The sequence below is a fragment of the Varanus komodoensis genome, unplaced genomic scaffold (assembly GCF_004798865.1).
Source record: "Varanus komodoensis strain SLA01 unplaced genomic scaffold, ASM479886v1 scaffold32, whole genome shotgun sequence".
Lineage (NCBI taxonomy): Eukaryota > Metazoa > Chordata > Lepidosauria > Squamata > Varanidae > Varanus > Varanus komodoensis.
In genome coordinates this window covers 10,724,001-10,747,217 of record NW_025335798.1, presented here as the reverse complement: position 1 = coordinate 10,747,217, position 23,217 = coordinate 10,724,001, and the positions used below count along the sequence as shown (strand labels likewise).

The 23,217-nt window shown below is 38.6% G+C and overlaps 1 protein-coding gene across 1 annotated transcript in view; it reads right to left on the bottom strand.

The window, feature by feature from the left end:
* The window catches only part of PDIA5 (protein disulfide isomerase family A member 5), a 212,512-nt gene that overhangs the window by 70,067 nt on the left and 119,228 nt on the right, over positions 1-23,217 (bottom strand). The window contains exon 11 of the mRNA XM_044438271.1: positions 12,592-12,728. Within this exon, the coding sequence (XP_044294206.1) occupies positions 12,592-12,728 (137 nt within the window). The remainder of the gene's footprint in view (positions 1-12,591; positions 12,729-23,217) is intronic.

The following is a 23,217-nucleotide window of genomic DNA, read 5'->3' as shown; positions in this document are numbered from 1 at the left end:
TACATGATCTTTTGCTGTAAAGCATGCATTGATTTTCCTTCAATGACATTCCTCTCCTAACTATCACAAGAGCTGAAGTAAGTTAGGTTGCTGGCCTCACTTTTCAAATTAATACTTCTACATTTGTGGAGTTGTTCAGCTGCTTACATGAATAGTTGTTCACAGAATTTGCAGCACAATTTAATGTAAGTGTATGAACACTATGATAGAAATGTCCAAACATCTCTTCTGTGACTGATCTATAAAATGGATGCTGGACCTTTGTTGAGTTTTTCTTCTGGATCAAGTTCCAGAAGAGTTCTAATATTCTTTCTGTACAAACATAAGCATGGAATTGCTTCAGACCCAAAATCCTTTGTGCTTAAGCAACTGCAAGAATATTTTAGAAATATACCAAGTTCTTTGCTTAATTTCTGCAGTGTTCTGGTCTGCTGGAAAGGGAGACAAGTTACTAGATTAAAGAACTATGGTATAGATTCAGTAAGATTATTTTGAACATAAAGCCACTTAGGTGATTGAAGATGTAGCAAGAATAGACTACAGATGAACTATGTACATTACAATATGAATGTAAAAGTCTGACTACATTACATTTTAATATTGCTTGAGGGTCAGAATTGTCAAAAAGATACATAAAATGAGTTGAAGTATGGTATGCTAAATTATTTGCAAGAAGCAAAGTTTATTTTACATTTCTTTAAGCTGAGAAATAATTAAAATAGACAAAGGAAAAGTCATTTGTCAAAACTGATATGACTAGTTCCCATGCTTACTAATCATCCTAAATATCTGGAACTGTTTTTGCCTTACAACCATTACTGTGTGGTAGAAAAATGTCTCTGTGGAATGTTTGATAATTTAGTCTTTAATTAAGCTTTGGCATTTCCTTGCTTTTGAGAACTTCACTTAGCAACCTTGGTCCTTGATACTCTCTTTCAAAGGACCTTGCAAATGGAGGTCTTGTACTTAAAAAAATCATTAACATCCATCTTTCTTGTGCATTAAAAAAGAAATTTCTATTATTTTACTCTAGGAAAATCATGAGCTGTAGAATTTCACATGAGATCCAAATACATTAGTAGATTAGCCTTTCCAGGTCATGATCTAATTTGCACTCAATAAGAATACTTACTCTCCCTAAATGCATGAACTTTATCATTATTTGATTAGCCCAGACAATGTCTGCAAAAGAGAGGCCAAAACTAACAGGTCCCTATGCAATTTGCGCTGAGAACCATTCCGGCTTCTGTCAAGATTGTGTACATTACTTCACACAAACTGCTAATGTGACTAGCATACTTCATGTGTTCAATTTTGTATCATTTAATTTAAAAAGGTCTACACTGCACTTTTTGAGGCTATCCCAGAAACAATGAAGGCACTCTAGATTTTAGCATTTTTATGACTGAACAGTGTCCTATCAAAAGAAAATAATGCAGCAAAAGACAGCAATGAAGAATGCATTCTTGGTCCTCGTTATTCATTGTGAATCTAAACACTTTCACGTTCAAACAATAGGATGAATTGTTTTAGAATTTCTTATCCTCACAGGATCAACCACTGTCAGTTCCTTGGAAATTCAGGTTCTTGTTGAGCCACATCTATTGGTTTAAGTACTTAAAAAAACCAAAAAACCCTAACACCTTTTTATAAACATCAGCAAAGTTGGATGGCCCTGTTGTACTTCTGCATCGATTTATATCCAAGCACTCAAATTTCTATAAGAAGGGAATGATAAATAAAATTGCTAAATAAAAAGCAGGTACTGACAGATCTTTCAAAGTATGTGCCATCACTGCATACAAAATCGGTTAGTTCTAATTCCACACGTAGTGATACAAGCATGCATACGAGATATTTGCTTCATTGACTGCACAGAGACATATGTATATGGTATGCTTGGTACTCTAGTGAGAAATTGTAAGATACAGAAGCACTGTCATTACAGAAGTTTACAACTCAATATCATCCAGAAAGCTCACGGCTCAAAATCTTCTCAACATGCTGATGGGAGCCCTGCCAACATCATTAAAATAGTCCTGCTGGTAAAAATGCTCTGGGGACTGACCTCCACACAAGTGAAGCAGAATGAATAGCACACTGACAAGCCTCTTGTGGACCAGCCACTAGATGGGGAAAAAGGCACACTTAATTTTCCTAACTTAAAAAGCATCCCTTTGTGAATTTAGAAGCAGAAGCAGGAAGCAAATGGATAGGGTCTTGATTTAACTGCAGGTGATGTGCATACATACTACAATGCGTGTTGCTTTGCCCATCGGGTCTTGTTACTAGTTTTGTTCCCACTTCTGATAGCTTAACTGGGCACACAAGAGGGTCCTCCTAGAAAGGAGGTCCAACCCTGAACCATCTGTCCTCTTTGTGCTATTTGAGTAGGAGGTAGTGGAGAGGCCCCGATTTGTGACAATGTCACAGGGCAGTTTTGAACTCTTCCTGCATTGAACAGGGAGTTGGACTTGATGCTTCCTTCCAACTCTAGGATTCTGTGCATGACTGGCTGCTCTTGGAGACTGAGCACCATGGAAATGACTGGACCTGGATTACCCCAGAAGGCTCTGCAAGGTCTTTGAACACCCAGGTTTATTGGGTGCAAGATGGGCCACATCTATTATGACTGTGCCAGCATGTGTTATGTCCCTATAATGCCTTGAATGACTCTGCAAAAGGTAAAATATGTGTGTGGTAGGGGGCGGGGATAGACATTGTTTGCCTTGATTTAGTATCTAGGATTCCATGCTGTGGGAGGAATGTTACTTTTCCCAGTGTAATGGGTTTCACGCCTAACCCATTTTGTAGGACTTAACCACACATCAATCGTAAACAGTGCTTTGGCTGGAACAGTGACTATACAACAAATTAAATTGCCTTGCTTTCCCCTAACACACAGGTAAATAAGGTTTCTTAGTCTGCGTATACTGTAAAACAATACAAATAAGCAAATGATAGTAATATGTGAAGGCCAAAGGCAAGATGCATCACATTACTGATGAAGTCATGTGAGACAAAGGGTCCTAAATTGCACCTAAAATAAGCCAGAACCAATATTCAGGGTTGACATACAACAGTATTTCTGAACATTTCCAGAGCATATCTCTTTACCATCAATTGTTACAACCTCTCCTTCCATGTCTAGGATGAGGTTGTTCTGTAGAACTTAAAAAGTGGAAATTAGTCAAGCAGATAGAGCCCAAGGTATTTCTGTATCTAGACCAGAACATTCAATGGCAATCCCCATGGTGGTAAAAACCACACACAGAAGGAATTCATTTATCTAATTGAGAGAGAAGAAAAGAATGCAGCATGACAGAGAGAAGATCATAAGCAGTTGCATTTTACTCTCACTAATACTTTACTGGTCACTTTATACATCAATTATATGCTCCATAAGAGCACTGTAAATATTAAGTTTGTATCATTTCCCTATCTAAACATTTGATATTCAGGAAGTTTGCAAATAATGAAGTATCTCATCTCATCCTTGAAAGCTGTGAAATAGAGCTTATGTAACCAGATCTAAGCAAGAAATGCTTTGTGTGAATGCAAGCACACCTTGGGGAAAACCTGCTGACAAGCAGTTAATAGATCTAGATATGCATCTATGATTTACCTCAGGGCATGACTCCATCTTTTTCCTTCGTAGAATAAAATCTGTCACATTTAGAATTTCCCTACCAAAGAGAAACATTTCCAAGACATTTTGAAAGAGCAAAAGGCTGGCCTGCTATTTCTGGGCTCACAAGAGATCCTGAAACACACTTGTTGTGGCTAGAGAGAGGGAATGCTCAGGACAGATATTTAGGGGGAGATGCTGTGTGAGAAAGAAATGGATTTGGCAGAGCCTGAGGTTTTCGGCTTACGCCCTAGCGTGCTCTTGTCTGGACCAATTTTGTGACATGCTTCCAATTACTGCACTTTCACACAGAACCGGCTTTGTTGATTTGGTGTCAGTGGAGGAAAGTCAAGATACCTTTCTCCTTAACAGATCCCTGCATAAAATGAGGTATCCTGAGAAAATGAGAAAAGTGGCTATTTGTGAATCACCAAAAGAGGACATGTGACACCCAAAACAAAACAAAGCACACCAATGCACACAGACCAAAGAGACCACTGGTTTGCATAAAATTTGTACATACTAATGTACATGTACAGAAGTAAATTTAGTTATAAATATGTTCTAAAAGTAGTATGGTACATCTCACTATATTGTGACGTCTGGTATTAGGTGACTTCGGTGCCTTGTTTATCTGATGTCTAGGTACTTTTGATGGGCAAACTCAGGCCCAGTACTTTCTTCCAATAGTTCTTTATCTCTAAGCCAGACTTGCACAGAACTCAGCCCTTCAAATATAGGATGCCTTCAAAAGAGAGGACAGTCCTTTGGCAGCCCTTCAAACAGAGGATTGTACTTTCTAAATTATGATGTATGGCCACTCCACAAGGAATGAGGACATTGCCCCATTGCTATTTTCCCAACGATCATGTATCTGCACAATAGGCCTGCCTCATCTCAATGACAAGGATTCGTAACTTACCTATTAGTCACAGCATAAAATCAATAATAAACTTCATGGACCTGATAATGCCTGATATTAGGGTGGCACAAATGCAACACTGAGGTAATGCTGCAATGATAGGGAAAGGGCAGCAATACACTACTCTTATGTACATGTATGCTATGTCATCTTACTATTCCACCTCACATTATGGTATTCATAACCATATTGTTTGGCTGGATGAGTTAGCCAACCATAGACCCAGAAATCCCCATGTCTTAGCTTTAGTATTTCCATTGCTAAATATTGCATCCCCACAACCATCATTTTGGTTGTGAAGGATGTCCAAGTTTTCTCTTTGCAGAAGAGAATGTGTTGCCCATAAGACCTTTGCAGAATACACGATGTTCAGTTTGAAAGCACAAGCTGAGCTTTCCTACTCATCTGAAAAAAACTACGGAACAAAGAGACTGAGCTTGAAGGAGAATATATATATATGAATACAATTCCACCACAACTCAACAATCAATCTGCTGTGAGGAATGAAAAGAATGAAACGGTTACACACACCATCCTTTCTCTTATTCAATCTTTGAATGAATGATGTAACAGATTGAACTCTGCAGTAGAGCTCCGTGACAGTTCCTCCCACAGGAGGGTTAGAAAGGAATGCACAACTTTCAAGGCAATGCTTCATTAAAGAGGTCAGCTTTGGACTGCAAGTACTCTTAGACCAGTTTATCAAGCACACACTGGCTTGATGGATCACTATCCATGTTGTCCCCAACTGTTGCCTCTAATTTTCTTTTAAATATTCCTGGCAATGAACAGGCACTTCCAAACGTACGTTCACTTGATTGTTCGCCTTGGGAGCTAACTCTGCCCCATGAAGTCTGAACTATGAGTAGTCAGAACAATTCTTCAGTGGTGCATTCTCCTGCCAAGAGGGACGGTCTGGTTGCACAGTTTGTTTTTGACAGAAAAACCAATGCTCACTAATGTGAATATGCTGGGAATGAAGTAGAACACTGTCACACGTAGCGTGAGAATGTTCCTGTTGACTGGATTCAGACAACTCCATAGCATACACTCAAGGGTTGTGTATTGGCTACCACTGAACCATGGTAGGGAAGCTGGGTTCCCGCAGCATAGACCACAGTTCAACGACAAGCTGCACTCAACCCATACTTAATAATCCCCCTATCCCAAGAGTGAGTTATCATGTTGTCTGAATTGGGGCGCAATTAACTCTTAGTAGCAGTCAACCTTTCCTCTGCACTGGATCCAAAGAAAATCTTGTAAACAGGAGTTGTCGGAAAATGCCTGCCTGCCCCCTTTTCACCTGGCAGACCTCTGAAAATCCTCAATAGTCCTCCATGAGTAATCCTGAAGTCAACTTATTGATTACCGTTTTCTGGCTGGTTGGTGTTAAGATCTAGGTATATCAAAAAGAAAAGGGCAATTTTGTCTGCAACTTCAATGGCTAGAAAGATATTTCCCTGTCTGCTTTAGTCTAATCCACATTCTTTATGGTGAAACTTTGATCTGAAAGTGCAAAGGCAGTCTTTTTTGCAGAAGAACTAGATTGATAGTATCATCACCACCAGCAGCATCACGTTCATTTCTATACTATCCCATAGCTGAAGCTCTCTAGAAAGTTTACAGCACTGCATAAAATAAAACAATAAAATACATACAAATATCATAAAAACAAAACATGGTTAAAATTAAATTTATTTTAAAATAGCTAAAAACAATACTATAAAAACCCTGCAAAGGAAAAACAATCACCTGGATAATCCCAGGGCCCTGGGTAGCCAAGCAGATCTTTAAAGACCTCTGTATAAAAGGCTTTCCTGACCTGGCACTGAAAATATGGCAAGTTTGGCACCAGGTGACCACAGTAGGAAGGCTGCTCCAAAGATGGTGGCACCCATAGTAGAATTTACACTATAGATTAGTGAGTAGGCATTATTTTATTATTCTTACTCATATTATTATTTATTACATTTCTATACTGCCCATAGCCAAAGCTCTCTGATCAGTTCACATTTAAGTCACCCATCCAGATTTCAACCAGGCCCAACTCTGCTTAGTTTCCAAGATCAGGCAGGATCAGGCACTTCAAGTTATACAGAAGCCTGCGTATTGGATGGGCTATACCTATGGCGAGGTTTTTAAAGTTCAGCAGCTAATGTGGTGAACTTTCATGGCATCCAGAAGCTCGGGACATGTCAGGGTCCTACGTATAGCCTCAGAGTTACGGGGAGCACCACCAACAACTGCTTTGTAATTGTTTTCCCTTTTATATTCTTTAGATAAGGGCTGCTTTTTGCTGTAAGAAGCTACTACTTGCTGTATTGAAATAGTTTCACTTCCCATGTCTCCCAGGAAAGGAGATTAGTTTGCGGCTTGTCTAAAACAGTGGAAACTTTATCAAATTCATAGCTTGGTAGTGTGTACTTTGGCTTTCAGCTCACATATGTCCATTCCCTGGAGCAATGTCAGTTGTATTTTGGGAGCCCTAAAACCAAGACTGTAAGCTCCTCTTGATTGCTTACGATCTGCATTTGCTTTCCATCCTTGTATTCAACAAATAGTATATTATTTTTCACACAAGGGATTTTTTTCCCTCCTGATTATTCCTTGGATCTAAATTGAGCTGACGTTGGCTGGACCAAACTCCTGCAAGGATTAAACTAATTTTTACCATTGTCTATTTTGCAGTTCAGATATTTTTTAACATCTAGTGCTGAATGGCAATATCTTCAACTACAACATCTTTTTAGTGTCTGTCATCAGTGCTAATGGCCATCAGTGCTAACAGTTTTAGAACTTTCTATATTGTTGAAGGAATTAACTTGATCTTCACAGTTGTCTAAACCTATATAATATGGAATGCACTCCCTAGAGAGGTTTGCCTGGCGCCAACATTATATGCTTTTCGGTGCCAGGTCAAGACCTTTTTATGTGTCCAATATTTTAAAGTTAATTAATTTTAATTGTATACTTATTTCAATTTATGTCAATTTATACTTATGTCAATTTATACTTAGTCATGGTATAGCCAATTTATTTTGTTTAGGATTAATAATATATTGTAAGCCATCCAGAGTTGACAGTAATGGATGGCCTATAAATTTCCTAAATAAATAATAGCTAGATTGGATATTCAGAATGTTAGAGTTCAAGTGTTCTAAACAATGGGGAGTTGCCTTAGTTTCCACAGATTGTGTTTTAGAATAAGTTGTACTTTAGCTCTGCTTGATCTTGGCAATGTAATGTGGATAATGACCCATTGACATATGAGATCTAGGATGCCTTGAAGGAGCTCCTTTTTGATTGGATGTCATTTCTTGTATTAATATGGCTTCAAAGAAATCTTTGATCACTGCAAATGTATGTGCACTTTTCAAGTATATTCTAACAACATACTCCAATAATATGCAGATGAACAGCTAGGCAGCAAAAGTGAAGTTTGAGAGCTCTTAGAGCTGCAAAGATACTGCAAAAGTTTGGAAGGATTGACATCCACTACCTTTTCTTCAAGGATCTTCAGATCTACTGCTTCTGGCATTTGAACATACAGTATATCCTATAATTGTCAATCTTGTTTGGATGCTTAATCAGATATATGGACTGCTTATAGTCATGTATATATTTAAGGTATGAGTGTTGAATCTACATTAATGTTTGTTATGAACAGAGATTTGTTGTTCTAAGTCTGTTATGCATAGATAAAGAAAAAATTAAAGAGATTTCGCCATCAGAAAACAAGCCTGCCCCAGCATTACACAAGTTGAACTGACCTGGTTCAGGGAGCAAGTTTGGAGGTTGCATTAAAGGACAGAAAATAATCAATTGGGAAGTTTATTACAGTATTTTCTTTTATTGTGAGATGATTAATTTTGAAGTGTCTGCCTCTGTTACCAAAGTCTGTTGGCTGACTTGATTCCAAGAACAATTTGCCCTGACACACATTTGTAAACTGAACTGTACCTCACCATCTATTAATATTCTGTCCACCTGAATATGATATTGCAATCAAAAAGCCACCATAATTCTCTTTCCACTCACTAAACAACAGCCACAACCAAAACCCCACAAGTGCAAGATTCAAAGGGCATATTAATATACTGTAGCTGTGTACTACTATTTCAGAGTCAATGCTGCAAATCTGACAGAAAATTCCAGTTTAAAGAAAGAAAATAGGTTCACATCTTTATGTATATCACTCCTGGCCTTTGTTTGATTTTTGCCATTGTTCCTAGGCTAATGCATTTGTAAGCTTTATGTTATCCCAAGGCTGAAACACGTACAACTAATCATTTGTCTTCACAGAATTGCTTTGATGAAATAATGTTATCTTCAAATATTTGAAAGTTGACTGCATTGCTAAATATAAAGAGCATCTGGAGAAGACCTTTTAATCAGATCTTTCTTTATTATTCTTTCTTTATGTTATTATCATAAAGAATAACACTTTATGATAGCCTTCTTTTGTTAATTATCATGCATATTCACCTTTGTAATGTTGCCTGTAGGGGCTTTGTAGTGGAAACATGCTTCTATGTCTTGGCAGGAGTGAAATCTACCTGATGATGATGATGATGAAAATCACTAGCTGTTATCCATCTATGTACATATATAAAAGCTGTTTGCAGTAGGCTGCACTACACAGAGGATACTAGACCTGGAAACAGCCTGAACTGAAATCTCTGTACACCTGAGCATCGTTTGGATGGTCTTGGGCAAGTCATGATAAGCCAAGTCACCATCAGTAAAATAGGATCAGTATCAAATCTGATATTCTCTACAGAATTGCCATGAGCATGAAGGGGAATGTCTCTGAAATACTTTGGCATTATAAAACACTTCAGAACAATGACACAGTAAATACATTTTTCTCCTAAAAAGGGTATTTACACAGACAATCTGAGAATGGTAGGGTAGAGAGGTACCTGAAGGTACTGAGGATCAATTTATATAGACAGTAAAATAAAGTTTGTACACATGTGGTAGAATCCATTCTTTCTATGTTTTGCGGATTATCAGGCAACTTTGATATCTCGTTTGAAATTTTGTTGGCTACCCACTGATGTTGCACAAATGTGTTAAGATACATTGTGTATATTTGCATTTGTAAAAATTCAAACTCCCAAAATGCATGAATTCCCCACATACACATATCCATCTAAAATGCTTACTGGTATCCTTTAACCTATGGGGAAAAGGTCCATTTGTATTTTGTGTTTTTCTATAACTAAATTTGTATAAAATTATAAAAAGTTAAACAGTCCTGGGAATTTGTAGCCTGGACTCTTAGAAATTCTAACTCATGAGTCTTTTGTATATTTCTCCCACATACTTACACTAGAACCAAATGATAATCTTTTATCTAGATTGTTGCAGGTGACGGACTAAGTACTTGAATGGTCGCCATATAAAATATACGACATGGGCATGTTAAGGAGGCATGAGAACCAGTGTGGCATGGTTAAGAGTGTGGTATCTGGAACTCAGGCAATCTGGGTTCTAGTCCTCACTCGGCCATGGAGCCAACTGGATGACTCTGGGCCAGTCACAGACTCTCAGCCCAAGCTGCCTCACAGGGCGGTTGCGGTAAGCATAAGACTGAGAGGAGCAGGAGGAGAATTATGTAAGCCACTTTTGAGTTTGTTAAAAGAAAAAGAAAAAGAAAAAGCTGGAATATAAATCCAAGGAAGGAAGGAAGGAAGGAAGGAAGGAAGGAAGGAAGGAAGGAAGAGTGGATCCTGCCTGCACAGTGTTCATCAGAAATAATCTGTGGACCCCAGGTTATATTGCCCAACTGCCTTTAGCTTTCTGGCAAAAAAAGGGGGCTGTTGGACTGGATCCTGGTACCTCATTATAGACTCTGCCCATTCTATCTCCTCTTATTCCTTTCTTTGCTGGCACAAATGAAAGGTTAGTGGGGCACAATATGTAGTGAATCTCATCATAGGATACCCATCAGGCCACTGACACTGCTATAAATATTCAAGGCAGGGCTGGAAAGTATAGCTGCTAGTATTCCAGCATCCCCGGAAGCAGTCACCCAAGCCTGGTTCATTGTCTATGAACATCACCAACCATAAAATTCTACATCTTACATAGTTCCAATCAACCACAAACCCTTCTATGACCATGGAATCATTCAGGGTCAAAATCCTGAACCCCTGCACAATGCTTCTCCAGAGTTCTCTACATTACCGATGGGATGGGATGGGATGGGATGGGATGGGATGGGATGGGATGGGATGGGATGGCAGGGCAGGGCAGGGCAGGGCAGGGCAGGGCAGGGCAGGGCAGGGGTGGGCTAGGCTAGGCTAGGCTAGGCTGATGGGGGATGGATATACATGGAGTTGATTTAAGGTATATGGGAGCAGCTCAGACACTGAAGAGTTTTGGGTATAATAGTAAATAAGTCATAGGGAGGACCTATAAAACCTGATTTCTGAAACCAGTAACCCACAGAGATTTGCAGTATGACCCACCACTAATGCAATTTTTTCATGTGCAGGGCAGTTTTTCTTACATGCAGTCATCAACGGTTCAACCCACCACCTAATGCTGAAATTAGAATGAAGTCCAGGAAAAGCTACCCCACTCAATTATGCTGAACCAACCAAAAGATCTTCCTAAGACAGGGGAAAGAAGAAGAGAAGAATGAGAGGGTTCAAGTCCTTCTCTAAGCATGGAAAATAGGATTCAACCTAGTAGTGTTCACTCAGTTCAGTGAGTCTTTTGAAAAGTGGGGGAGCCCAGAAGAGATTAGTGGGTTTAAAAAAGCAGAAACATGTTGTGTGCAAAGGAGGGCCTCAAATCTCTGCAACAAAAGTAATTCATCACTGATTTGGGTTGATTGCATAATAAAGTAAACTGAGCTTTAGCTGTGGGTAGTATAGAAATGAAATAAGGGAAAGAGAGATGGAGGAGGAAGAAGCCTTGCACAGGTTGATATAGAACTGAAGAGAGGAGCAGTCTAAACCTGACCTAGTCCAGTTATCTGTGAGAACTTCAGCTGTCATCCAATAACCATTATAGAGGGGTCAATTAAGTCACCAACTATACTGTGAAAGTACTAAAGTTACAACTTTTTTTTGTACGAAAGCACTTCCACTTCAGAATTGGAATTCTTTGCTGACATATCAAGGCCAGCAGGTCTGCAGATAAGCCAAGAGGCCAGTGAGAATTGGATCATATCAAGTTCTGTGGGCAACTCTTTTCAATAGCTGAAATCAGATGGGGAGGACTTAACTTTATTAGTCTGCTTATACAGTGTCAGATCGAAAGTAGTGTTAAATGTTCCCACCAATTGGCCTACAAGCAGTATGGCCAACCTGAAGGTACAGTTGCCTCTTTTTGAAGAGAAAGGAGGGAGAGGTACTCAGTTTGGAATCAACCTCATATTGTTAAAGCAGTTTTCCCCAATAGCTCATATTTTAACTGAGTGGTTTTTTTGTTGCTGACTTCTGCAATAGTCTTCTTTTGTATCATTAGCCAGCTTAGCTAGCCAGCTTTATTATTTTAAAATAATAAAGGCTTTGGCCTTTTGTCCAAATCTGTTTAAAAGGAGTAGCAGGAAGACCAGCTTGTGACAGGTATTTTCTCAGTGTTTCTACAACCAAAGGTGCTTCCAATAAAAGCCCCTAAAAACAGGACACTAGCAAAAAGAACCCTGGAGAGTTGATTTCTGGATGGAACGGTGAAAATGGAATTCTATTAGCTTTCAATGCAAGATCTACTTGAAGAGACAAACCATTAAGAGGTCTCATAATGCTAATAACACTTTAGGTGAACCAAGGAATCCTTACACAGGTAAATGCTGAATTCAATTAAGTTATGCCTTTGAGCAGTCATTACTCCCTAATCTGTAGTCAGAGGTAAGTTAACCACGACAACTGTTTGAAGAACATATCTACTTTGCAACTTGAGATTTGTCTTTGCAAGTTTCAAAACATGGTAGACCTCCAGGCCCCCCACCCACTACTACAACCACTTCTATTTGGTCAGTATTTGGCTCAACATACTTATGAACAATGAAAAAAAGTAAACTCACATGGTGCATAGAACATCACTAATACCGAAGAATGCTCCTTAATAAACTTGTCAAAGTCATCATCCGTTAGGTGATACACAGCATTATCTTCTTCTGACCAAGGAATCTCAGGGGTCTGTGGCTTAGGTGGCTGAGGACTATAAAAAACAAAAAGGTAATGTTCAGAAGAAGCTACCAGGAAATAGACAGCAGCTACTTTGGACAACTAGATTTCAATACGTTGACATCAACCCCAGTTTCTGGATCCTGGGACTAGACTGCACCCCATATCAATCCAGCAAACTCGTCGATATTAAAGGGATGGGGCCCTTAAGCCCCTGCCTAGATGGCATCCACCCACACATCTATTTTTCCTTTCTCCATTTTTGTCTGCATGGAGACAGGGACTCAGTTGATTCTTAGAGCAGTAGTTCCCCCAAGCACCAGCTAAATGAGGTGGCTATTTTTTGAAAGCCAGTTGAGCTGGAATGCAAAGACAAGGAACAGAACTCCTGAAAACACCACCCACGTCAGGCATCTTCATCATACACTGCATGCTGACCCAAAGGGAAGGGCCTCCACTGGAATTTGGCATGCCTTCCTGTATTTAGAAATGCAAAAGAGGAGGGGGACTACAATGCCAGGACAGGTCTGATGGAAGTCTCTTGATGGGCTGAACTAGGAACCTCCAAAGGCCCAATCTGGCCCACTGGCCAGAGGCTTCTCATCACTGTTCCAATGTGCTAGCCACGTTCAGGTTGATCGAAATGTGAGACTACTGTAACCAGGGAAGCATCAGGCACTGACATTTTAGAAACAGCAAAAATAATTATGTTATAAATAAAAATGGCTTTTTAATGGAGCAGCACATGCTTTGTTAGCCTCATTCTTTTTTTTGCTGTAACACACCTACTGAGATTTGACAATAACATTGAAAAAACCTATTAAAATCATCCAGTAATAAAGTTGTTTACAAATACAAGCATACAAAAGGTATCATTCAGTATTCTGAATTATATCACATTCAAACACACCCTGCATCTCATGGTCCCCAGCATAGCCAAAAATGAATGTATAAACATTCTAACATACAAAGAATGCAGTAAACAAAATGAAAATTCAAGCAGAAATCACTAAGCAGTAAGTGAATCAAGGTTTATAGAGCAAGCCAATTCCAAGCTGGTTGCCCAGTAGAATGAAACACTTCCAAATGATGCCTCTTTGCTTTATATTGCACCTTTTTTAGTCGCCATTAAAACAAACAGCTCAGAAACTCATGTTTCATGATAAACTCAGTTTTTGTGTCTCAGATCAAATATAAAATAAAAAAGAAACTTTGCATGTAGTACAGCTCTTTATAGCTATCCCCTTGATGTGCTGGGGGAGGGTAGTAAGGTAATTGTGAATTTAAGTCCGGATTCCAAAAATCATGAAATTCTGGTTACTTCGAAGAATTCCATTGATAGTGAATGGCAGATCTATGTCTGACCTTACACACCATTAGCCAGATACCTTTATCTAGTGGAAAAGAAAGGGATTGAGACAGAGTTGTGCGCAGATCTTCATGTATATAGTCACTGCACAGACTTAAAGGAGTGTGTCAGGGCACATTTTTAATTCCTCGTATCTCCTCCAGGTAAATATTCCTTATTTTATGTGAAATAAAACCCAGAATAAAACACTGTTTATATAATGAAACAATATGAAGTGTGTGTATGGTGCCATTTCGAAGTGCTCAAAACATTTTATGTGCACTCTCACAATTATCCTGGCAATGACCATGACATAAAATAGCATCATGGCTGTATTTCCAGTGGAGATGCAGAGGGAGCAATGGGCTTGGGGCTGCGATCAGGTTTGAAACACAGACTTCTACCTCAGAACTCCTGCTCCGAGACAGTGTGTGACACTATGGTTTTTTCAAATAAAATAAAAATAAATGTGCAGTTTAACTCTGACAATGCTGTCAGAATCTACTCAAACTGACAATATTCAGAGGTGGGTCTGTGGGCCACAGAATGATGGGATTCAGCACGTGCCCAGGTGGTGAACTGGTCTTGCCCACCAGAGTTGGTCTCTGGAATCGCCAGGACAGGAAGAACTCTAAGAGGACATTTTGTTTCACTGAGACCTTCCTGAACTGCAGTGAGTGCCTTTCAATTGCCCCTTAGTCGTGACGTCTGGCCTTTTCCTCAGTTCTGTCTCCTGGTGTTGCCTTCAGTTATGGCTTCACTCCACTATTCCAGTCAGTCCCAGTTGCCTCTCCTCAAGTCTGGTTCACCCTTAGGCACCCTTTGGTTCTGGCTCCTTGAGATAACTCCTGGCTTGTGGCTCATCTTAACCCATACCCTATCGCCTAGTTCTCAGAAGCATAAATTGCCAATGCATCTGAAAATAATTAGAATACTAATACTGATACTGATAACTTGCCATTTTACCATGCTTTGGAATCATGAAATGGATTTATCGACTTTCTCTGTAAGTTTGCAGTATCTCTTAAGAGAGGTAAGCATTATCATCTTCATATCACAGCTAGAGGCTGATGCTGAGACACTGGTTTGATTAAAGCTACTCAGTAAATTCATGTCTCTACAAGTGAGATCTAAAATTACTTCTTCCCGGTTCTCATGCTTATGGTCTACAATCCAGAAGTTTTAAATCAATAACCTTATGTATTAATGCTACTACTCATACATACATGAGATACTATCTAGGCAAGGTAAGGTACTTGGTCTAAAAACAGGAGAGATAAAAATGCTTTTATTTCTTCCATTTGTGTCACTATTGGGATTAGGTTAGGAAGTGCACCAAGTCTGGCATTTCACCCACTTCATCAAATGCATGGAGTGTTACAGAGAGTTTCAGGCAGATATGAATGTATATGATGGAGGTGGGGATCATAAATCATGAAGATGGGAGGAAACAGAGAAAGTACTGACAGTAATAGTGGTATTATTAGCAGTAGCTATTTATAAAAGTATTCTAGCAGATAGCATAAGCACCTTGGCAGTAGAGTAAGGCAATTAATACAAGTTTGCAACACAATGCCACTTCATGGCTAAATTGGAAAGGCCAACAAAGCAAGGATACCACTTCTACTTTGCATCAGTTTTTATAAACAAACCAATAATGAACCATTCCTGTTTTCTAGATGTTTTGTGTCATTCCAGAACTCTGGCCTGTTAAAGGAAGAAACAACCCAGAGTTTTAAATCAACATAGAGTATTGGAGTCAGGTGCCAAATCAAACAACTCAGGAATGAACAATTCCTGGTTTGTGAAATTTGATGCGGCACAGAAGCGGCAGATGGTTATGAGGCAGCATGCTTGTTCTCTGCCACATGGAACCAACTAACTAGGGGCTCATCGACCCACAGTGCGGCATTATGTGCAAATCAGGCTACAGAGCAGTAAAATGCTGCATTCCAATTTAAGCCTCTAGCAGTAGAATTAATCAATAGGTCCATTTCTATCTCAACACTGTCACGCTAATGGCTGCCTTAGACCAACAGTTCCTCAGCTCTTGTTCCCAAAAGCCTCTTCTCTGCCTGAGAACTCTCAGTGGAATTTTTATTATATGGACTCATGACAGGATGACAAAACCGTAATGAAGTTCCACCAGGACTTCAACAACAAGATGAGGAAATACTGTATTACTCTGTATCATGGAAACCAGGTTTCTGAGTTTGTTCACACTTAACCACAATGAGTTAATTAACCTGAGGGCTTCATAGCAAGCTCTGGACATCGTTTTGAAAATGCCATCATGCTATGGCTTGTCACGTCATAAAAATCTGGGAGCTGTCAGTTATATGAAGATTAAACAACTCTCACAAAAGCAGGGTTAAAATTCTACTCACTGCTACAACTACCAAGAAAAATCAGGAGTACCAAGAGGAGGCAGGAAACATGAGAAATACAGAATAATAAGGGGCAAGATTAATCCTTAGTCTGGCCAGTTTAGATAATTAAAATATTTTCAAAATTATTTAAAGGAATATAAACAGAACCATTTCCAATGAGATGATTCAGCTTATTGCAATACCAGAATACATCCTTCACTATATAAAAAGAACCAAATGCTCAAGTTTCAACCATTCAATTGTCCGATTTCACAAACTGGGACACTTCACTTGACATAACCAGTGAAAACAAGTCTTCACACACATGCCTGTCCATTTTATTCTTTTTATCTTTTAGGTGTTCACTGCTCCAGACTCATGAACTTCAGATTTATAATTCTTTTCTACGAGTACTTCATGACATGGCTCAGACTCCTCTGGATCTTATTCAATTCTTCAGGCACACTACATATTATATTCAAGCTTCCTGTTCCAAGTGATTCTGATTCCTACACACCTCCAGGCCTCTTCCATTGTAATCCTGAACAAAGGTTCGTGAAGGATTTAGAACCAGAGAAGTCCTGACACTGCCCATGGGTCAAATTTGACACAACAAATATCTTCTACACTCCAAGGAATGGCCAGAGACATACCTATTGTCATAAGAGTAGATGACAAAAGAGGGTCTGCTATCATATAAAATCAGCAAGACTGAGGCCAAAATCAACATACTTTTACCAGATACAGCTTGTTATACATTGTGCATGAGAGAACCAACAAAAGAAATAACAGACAAATGGGCTATTATATCTGAGTCGGCATGCAAATTTTGCACAATGACAACTCAGGGATCCAATTTTCCATACACGCCCCCAAATGCAGAAGGGCTTACATTCAAAATTGGGACATCCCACATTTTGTAGGAACATTTCAGCATTGAAACTTGCACTGCAATATGTGAATTTTTTTGAAACATTTCATTCTGGGCATGAAGACTTATATTTGGGATTTTATGGATTTCCTATCAAAGCTGTGTACACTAAAGGTACTAGAAGATTTGCTTGTTACTTTGAATGTAATGTCACTCTGTATTAGCACTCCAGAGACCTAGGCAATAAGTATTCTACAAAAGAAATTGAAGGAATACTCTCTAATAATATTCCTCCCCGCATTGCATGGCATTTTTTTAGCAGACACATTCCTCTGTAAAAATCATTTCATGTTTAATTTTTGTTTTTACTGGCAAATGAAGGAAGTGGAAATGGGTTGTGCTATGGCTCCAGTGGAGGCAATCTATATCTCAATGACAGAAAGTATTTAATGATGCAAATTCCTAAACATCAGACAATACAAAATGGTGGAGGTATAAAATGGGGGGGGGGTCATTTTCAAGGTTTTGTCACACCTCAATTTCACACCTTTGTTCACGATACAAATACTGAATTGGAAATGAATGCAGGATGCAGACAGTATAACCTATAAAGCCCTAAACGGCTTAGGGCCTGGTTATCTGAAGGAGCGTCTCCTTCCATATGTGCCCACCTGCCCCTTAAGATCTGGGGTAGACACCCTTCTCCAGGTGCCCTCCCTGAAGGAGATTAGGAGGGTGACTACCTGGAGAAAGGCCTTCTCTGAAGTGGCACCCCAACTGAGTAATTCGCTCCCCAGAGTGGTTTGCCCGGCACCGTCACTTTATTCTTTTCAGTGCCAGGCCAAAACCTTTTTATTTTCCCAATGTTTTAAGACCTGACTGTTTTAAGTGGGGTGTTTATTGTTGCTACATTTTAGGATGCTGTGTTTTAATTATTTTTTTTCTTTTCTTACATTTTATTGTTAAACCATCCCGAGACTTCAGTAATGGAACAGTCTACAAAAGTTTTAAATAAAATAAATAAATAAACAAAATATCATAGCAGAGAAGGATCAGAATTAAGCATAGAAAACTGACCAATAACTCTCATTTCTATTAATGATAAGTTAACTTGTGATATTTAATGGAAAAAAGCTTTGATAAATAAAAATATGTTTGAAAATATTTGGATACTGTTTATCGTATATGTCTTAATAGAAGGAACGTATATGTCTTAATAGAAGGAAAGGAGTGTGAACCATCCCAAGAGTCAATGCAGTTTTGGAAAAGAAGTGAAAGTGGGGGAACCTGAACAAATAAATTATCTTACATTAAGTGGCGTGATTTGTTGATCCTGGGGAAGTAGCACTGTTATTATTGCATTGTTCAATTTTGTTTATTAGTAGTGTTTAATTATGTTCATTACTATTATCTTGTTTGTGTAATTTCAATTAATACAATTAATACAATTCTTTCTATCTATTGAACTCTTATTTGACCTCTGACTGTATTTTACATGTTTGGGATAAAAGATACTAGCAATATGGGCAATTTGTAAGAATAAGTAGTAACTGCAGTTCCATTCAAGCCTTTAGATAAGCAGCAGATGTATTGAATAACCAATTATATAACCTCCTTATATTGAATAACCAATTATATAACCTCATTCATTCATTATTTATTTATTTAGAATTTTTGTATGCCGTCCCATCGCATAGCCTTGGGACGGCTTATATTGTGAGAGTTGGCCAAAAGTGAGCATCCTACTAGAATAAGGCAGATCTAATGAAGGGTGAGGAGCTAAACAAAATGAGAAATTGTTCTGTAGCATCACCTATGATGCCTTTGTGTTGTTGGAGCTCAAACAATATACTTTGTATCATTTTCAAAGCAGCTAAAAATGTAGAAGATTGGGTGGTGCATAGCGACAGTAACTATGGAATGAGGGTACAGCCCATGCTTTGAGGCGTATCGATACCCAGAGGACATCACCACAGAGACACTGCACATAGCGTAAATTTCCAAAAGGTTTAAACTTGTATCGATACCGTAGATAACTGAATCTATAATGTATAACCTTTTTCACTTGCAGCAGGATACACATGGTATACACAAATGTAGATGTAACAAAATATTTTGAGTCTGCCGGGCAGATTCAAAGACCAATCAAGAAATCAATGAGTAAACACTTCAGTAATTTATGTAAGAAATGATCTGATGCCAATTAGTAACCTGTTTATTTTGGAACAAAAGCATCCTGAAGAGTTTTCTTTTTGGGTGACTAAAAAAATTACATGAACTTAAGGCCAAGCTTCTTAGAAGACAGACATTCTGGATTCTGCAGCTGGACGGTGTTTGAAGACCTAGAATACTTACCATTGCAGTAAGTTTGAAAAATAAAAACTTCATTAGTTTATTCATGAGTAGAGGAGAAAAAAGAAATCTCAGAAATGAAATGGTTCACCTGCAGCCAATTTGGGACTATAACATCAGAGTGAGTCCTCCATGCTTTTTGAACATTTCAAGGTAGAATTGGAAGGATTATTTTCAATACATTTGAAGAAAGATAAGCAGGTGAGCAGAAAGTTACAAATTCATGGAGAAAATGTTTCTGTGGAGAAATGTACTAATAAGGCCATAAAGGTTTTATATTTCATCAGCTGACAGCCAAGGGGTTCTACTGTATCAGATTTATTCGAGCTGTGCCTGTAAGCAGTCTCACTTAAGGGAACCTTTTTGGTTCAACATGTGGGTGCATTTTAACATATCAGTAGTAAGGGCAATAAATTAGAAATGTAATCTAAAATAATCCAAAGTTTTGAAAAATCCCACAACTATTTTAAGGTTTTTTTAGTAACGTGCAAATTGTTGGTGCATTTGACAGCAGCAGTCGTAACTTTTTACATGTGCTTACAGATTTCAGGATTGTTTTAAACCGTTAACATTTTTTTCAATCATGCATTACTGGTATCTCTGATAATTTTATAATTAAGGTTTACATCAAATAATAGCTTTAATGTATCAATCTCTTTTAATGATTATCCTGTATAAATGTTACCACTTGCAGATTCAGCAAATATTAATGAATGCAACTTTTCATATATGTTTAGTTTCTTAGGTATATTATAGAAGGTTAGTGATGTTTTACAGTGAAATTTTAATTGCAGCTGCTGAGAAAGGAAATTTCTTTCTAAAATGTGTAGGGCAGAATACTTTATTTTTCAATTACTTTCTTTTTTGAAAAACATAAGTTCCTTCCTCTTGCTTCCTTGCCTTCAGGGTAACCTACACCATGGCTTTCATATTCAAAATGGTAGCCAATATATACCACACAACCACACAAATTAATGAACTCATATAATTAGTAACTTGTGTTGACTTAGTATTAATGTACAATTTCGTTGTGTCCCAAGATTCTAGGATTCTGATGAAGTTTACACTAAAGTTTCTGTTTTACTTCTTTAAACACTTTTAAGTATTCTTCTGAACATGTCTTCCTTCTTTAAATTCTTAAACTACAGAATCCATTCTTTCACACTTCACCATCTGTTCTTTACCTTTCCTGCTGTGTTGGCAAATCTTAGCTTGTCAGCCTATAGGGTTTCTTCTCTTTTTGTCTTTATATGCATTTCACAAAAGAGGAGTATAGATCTACTAGGCACTTCCCATAAAATGTTGATGGTGGCAAAGAAGCAAAGCCAGAGCAAGCTGCGGGCAGTGTGTAAGTGCACCCTCTAGCATGCCTCCTATGCAGGACCCTTAATGATAAGCAAATCAAGACAATGTTCATTGCAATATGTGCATAAGGCAAATGCACATACATATCCAGGAAACAGCTGTGAAATTATGAAGAAAAGGCAATGAATACAGACTTTTGCAGGAGGAAGGGTGCTTTTTGCCATACTTCAGGTGTGATGTGATAAAAAAACCAATAATCAGCAAGGTAGCTCCCTATTAAAAAGAGCAGCATGAGGAAATAGGCATAGCTAGGTGAAGAATCTAGCTAGCAAGAATAATTTCTGGTATTTCTATCCTAATGCTACATGTAAATTATCTTATGCCTTATTTCATGTAAACAAACCAGTTTTAAAACTACTGTCTGCATTATCTTTGAAGCACTGTAATGATGATCAATAAATATTTAATCTCATTTAATCTGCTATTCAAATTGTGCTTCAGATGCACTTCATAATAGCAGAGAAACTGCAGGCAAAACGTATTAATGCAATGAGTTAAATAGTTAATAATTAGGGGCTGATGAAGGGAAAAATTACCTTGGTACATGAATAGCAAAAGAGACCTCTCATATTATTAATATAGTTTCATTAATATACATAGTTGAATTTCTAAAGAATAAAGAAGGCCCATTCTGCAGAAGCTTATTCTTTTTGAAATCCACATGGGGGGCCACTGAGCAGAAATGGGCAATTTGTAGGCCTCCAAGTATTTTGGCTTACAACTCCCATCAGCTCATAGCCACTGGTGAGAGATAATGGGAGATGTAGGCCAAAACATCTGGAGTGCTAAAATTGCTCCACCCTTGCCTCAGAAAATGAAGGTAGAGACAAGGGACAAAAAGAGAAAGAATACACACTCCATGTGCTGAAAAAACATCCTTTCAGTACAGATTGATGGGTTATTGCCAAAGAAAAGGTAAATTCCGAGAAGGGCTTTGAAAGGAGACAATAGAAGTGGGCAGAGAGAGGCAGCTCCATCTAAGTACTCTGGGAAGCTAGCATACCATGAATGAGGAGCATCAGCCACAAAAGGACAACAGAGTTTACAGAAGCAGGAAACCTTTGGACAGCTGATGGCAGAATTGGCGCAACCGAAGGAACATAGGAAACCATTCAAATCAGATTTTTTCTTCTGTCCATCTAAATCCAAACTGTCCAATGGCTCTCCAGAGTGAAAGGGTGAGGCTTTTCACAAACTGAGTAGCAAAGGTGAGGTGTTACATGCCAATCCTCAAGTAGGGACATACACAAAGACCTAATGCTTTGGTTTTTCTATTTGAAACTCTGAAAGGTAGCAGGCAGTAAACAAAGTAAGTAAATTAAAGTTGAAGATTCTTTGTTCTTGAAATACAAGCAGTCCCTGAGTTACAAACACCTGAGCTGTGAGCAACCCATACTTACGAACTGCCATAAAGCCTATCAATTTTTTAAAATTACTGCATAAAATCATCATCAGCACAGAGAGAGGGAAAGTGAAGAGGGGGAAGGGCTCCAAAGCATCACCATGGAGGGAGATGAAGCGAAAGGGTAGGGAAGGAGGACTCCAAATCGTGCCTTCCTGTCCCACCCATCTGGAGAGGGAAAGCCCTCCAGTATTTCCTTGTTGCAAAGAGAAGGCCCTGCTAGAGATACTTGCATTTTTTCTACTTTCATAGACCCCTACAAATGTGGAAGGCTGGCTATTTGTGATATGACTCACACGCTAATTCGATTTAAAGACACATTTCCATTTTCTAAGGAATAGAACGTGTTTGTAACTTGGGGACTGCCTGCACTGTTTCTGAATCCCAAGGAGACATATTTAGCCCTTCTGCACGTTTAGAACACATTTTCCACAAGGAATTTGGACACTGTGTGCATGTGCGTGCATGTAATGATAGCGTCAAGTTTCTCAGGTATTCACTGTGTGAATGCAAAGTTCTGTCCCAACACAAATATCTTATTTCCCAAACCAGGGCCAAAGGGATGTCATATACAGTGGAGGCTGGTATACATAAGAGGCTCTTTCTGCTGCAATTTAAGAGTTCTCAGTCTGAATTGGGATCTGCCAATCCAAGACTTGGAAAACAGACTTGATAGAAAGGGATTAGGAGCATGCCTATTTTTTTCACCTTCAGCCCTGAGACCTGTTTTCTTTCATCGCATCTGTCTTTAAGGACAGGTGTTATATATGCACACACAAATAAATTGCACTGGGACCATAAAATTCTGTATCTAGA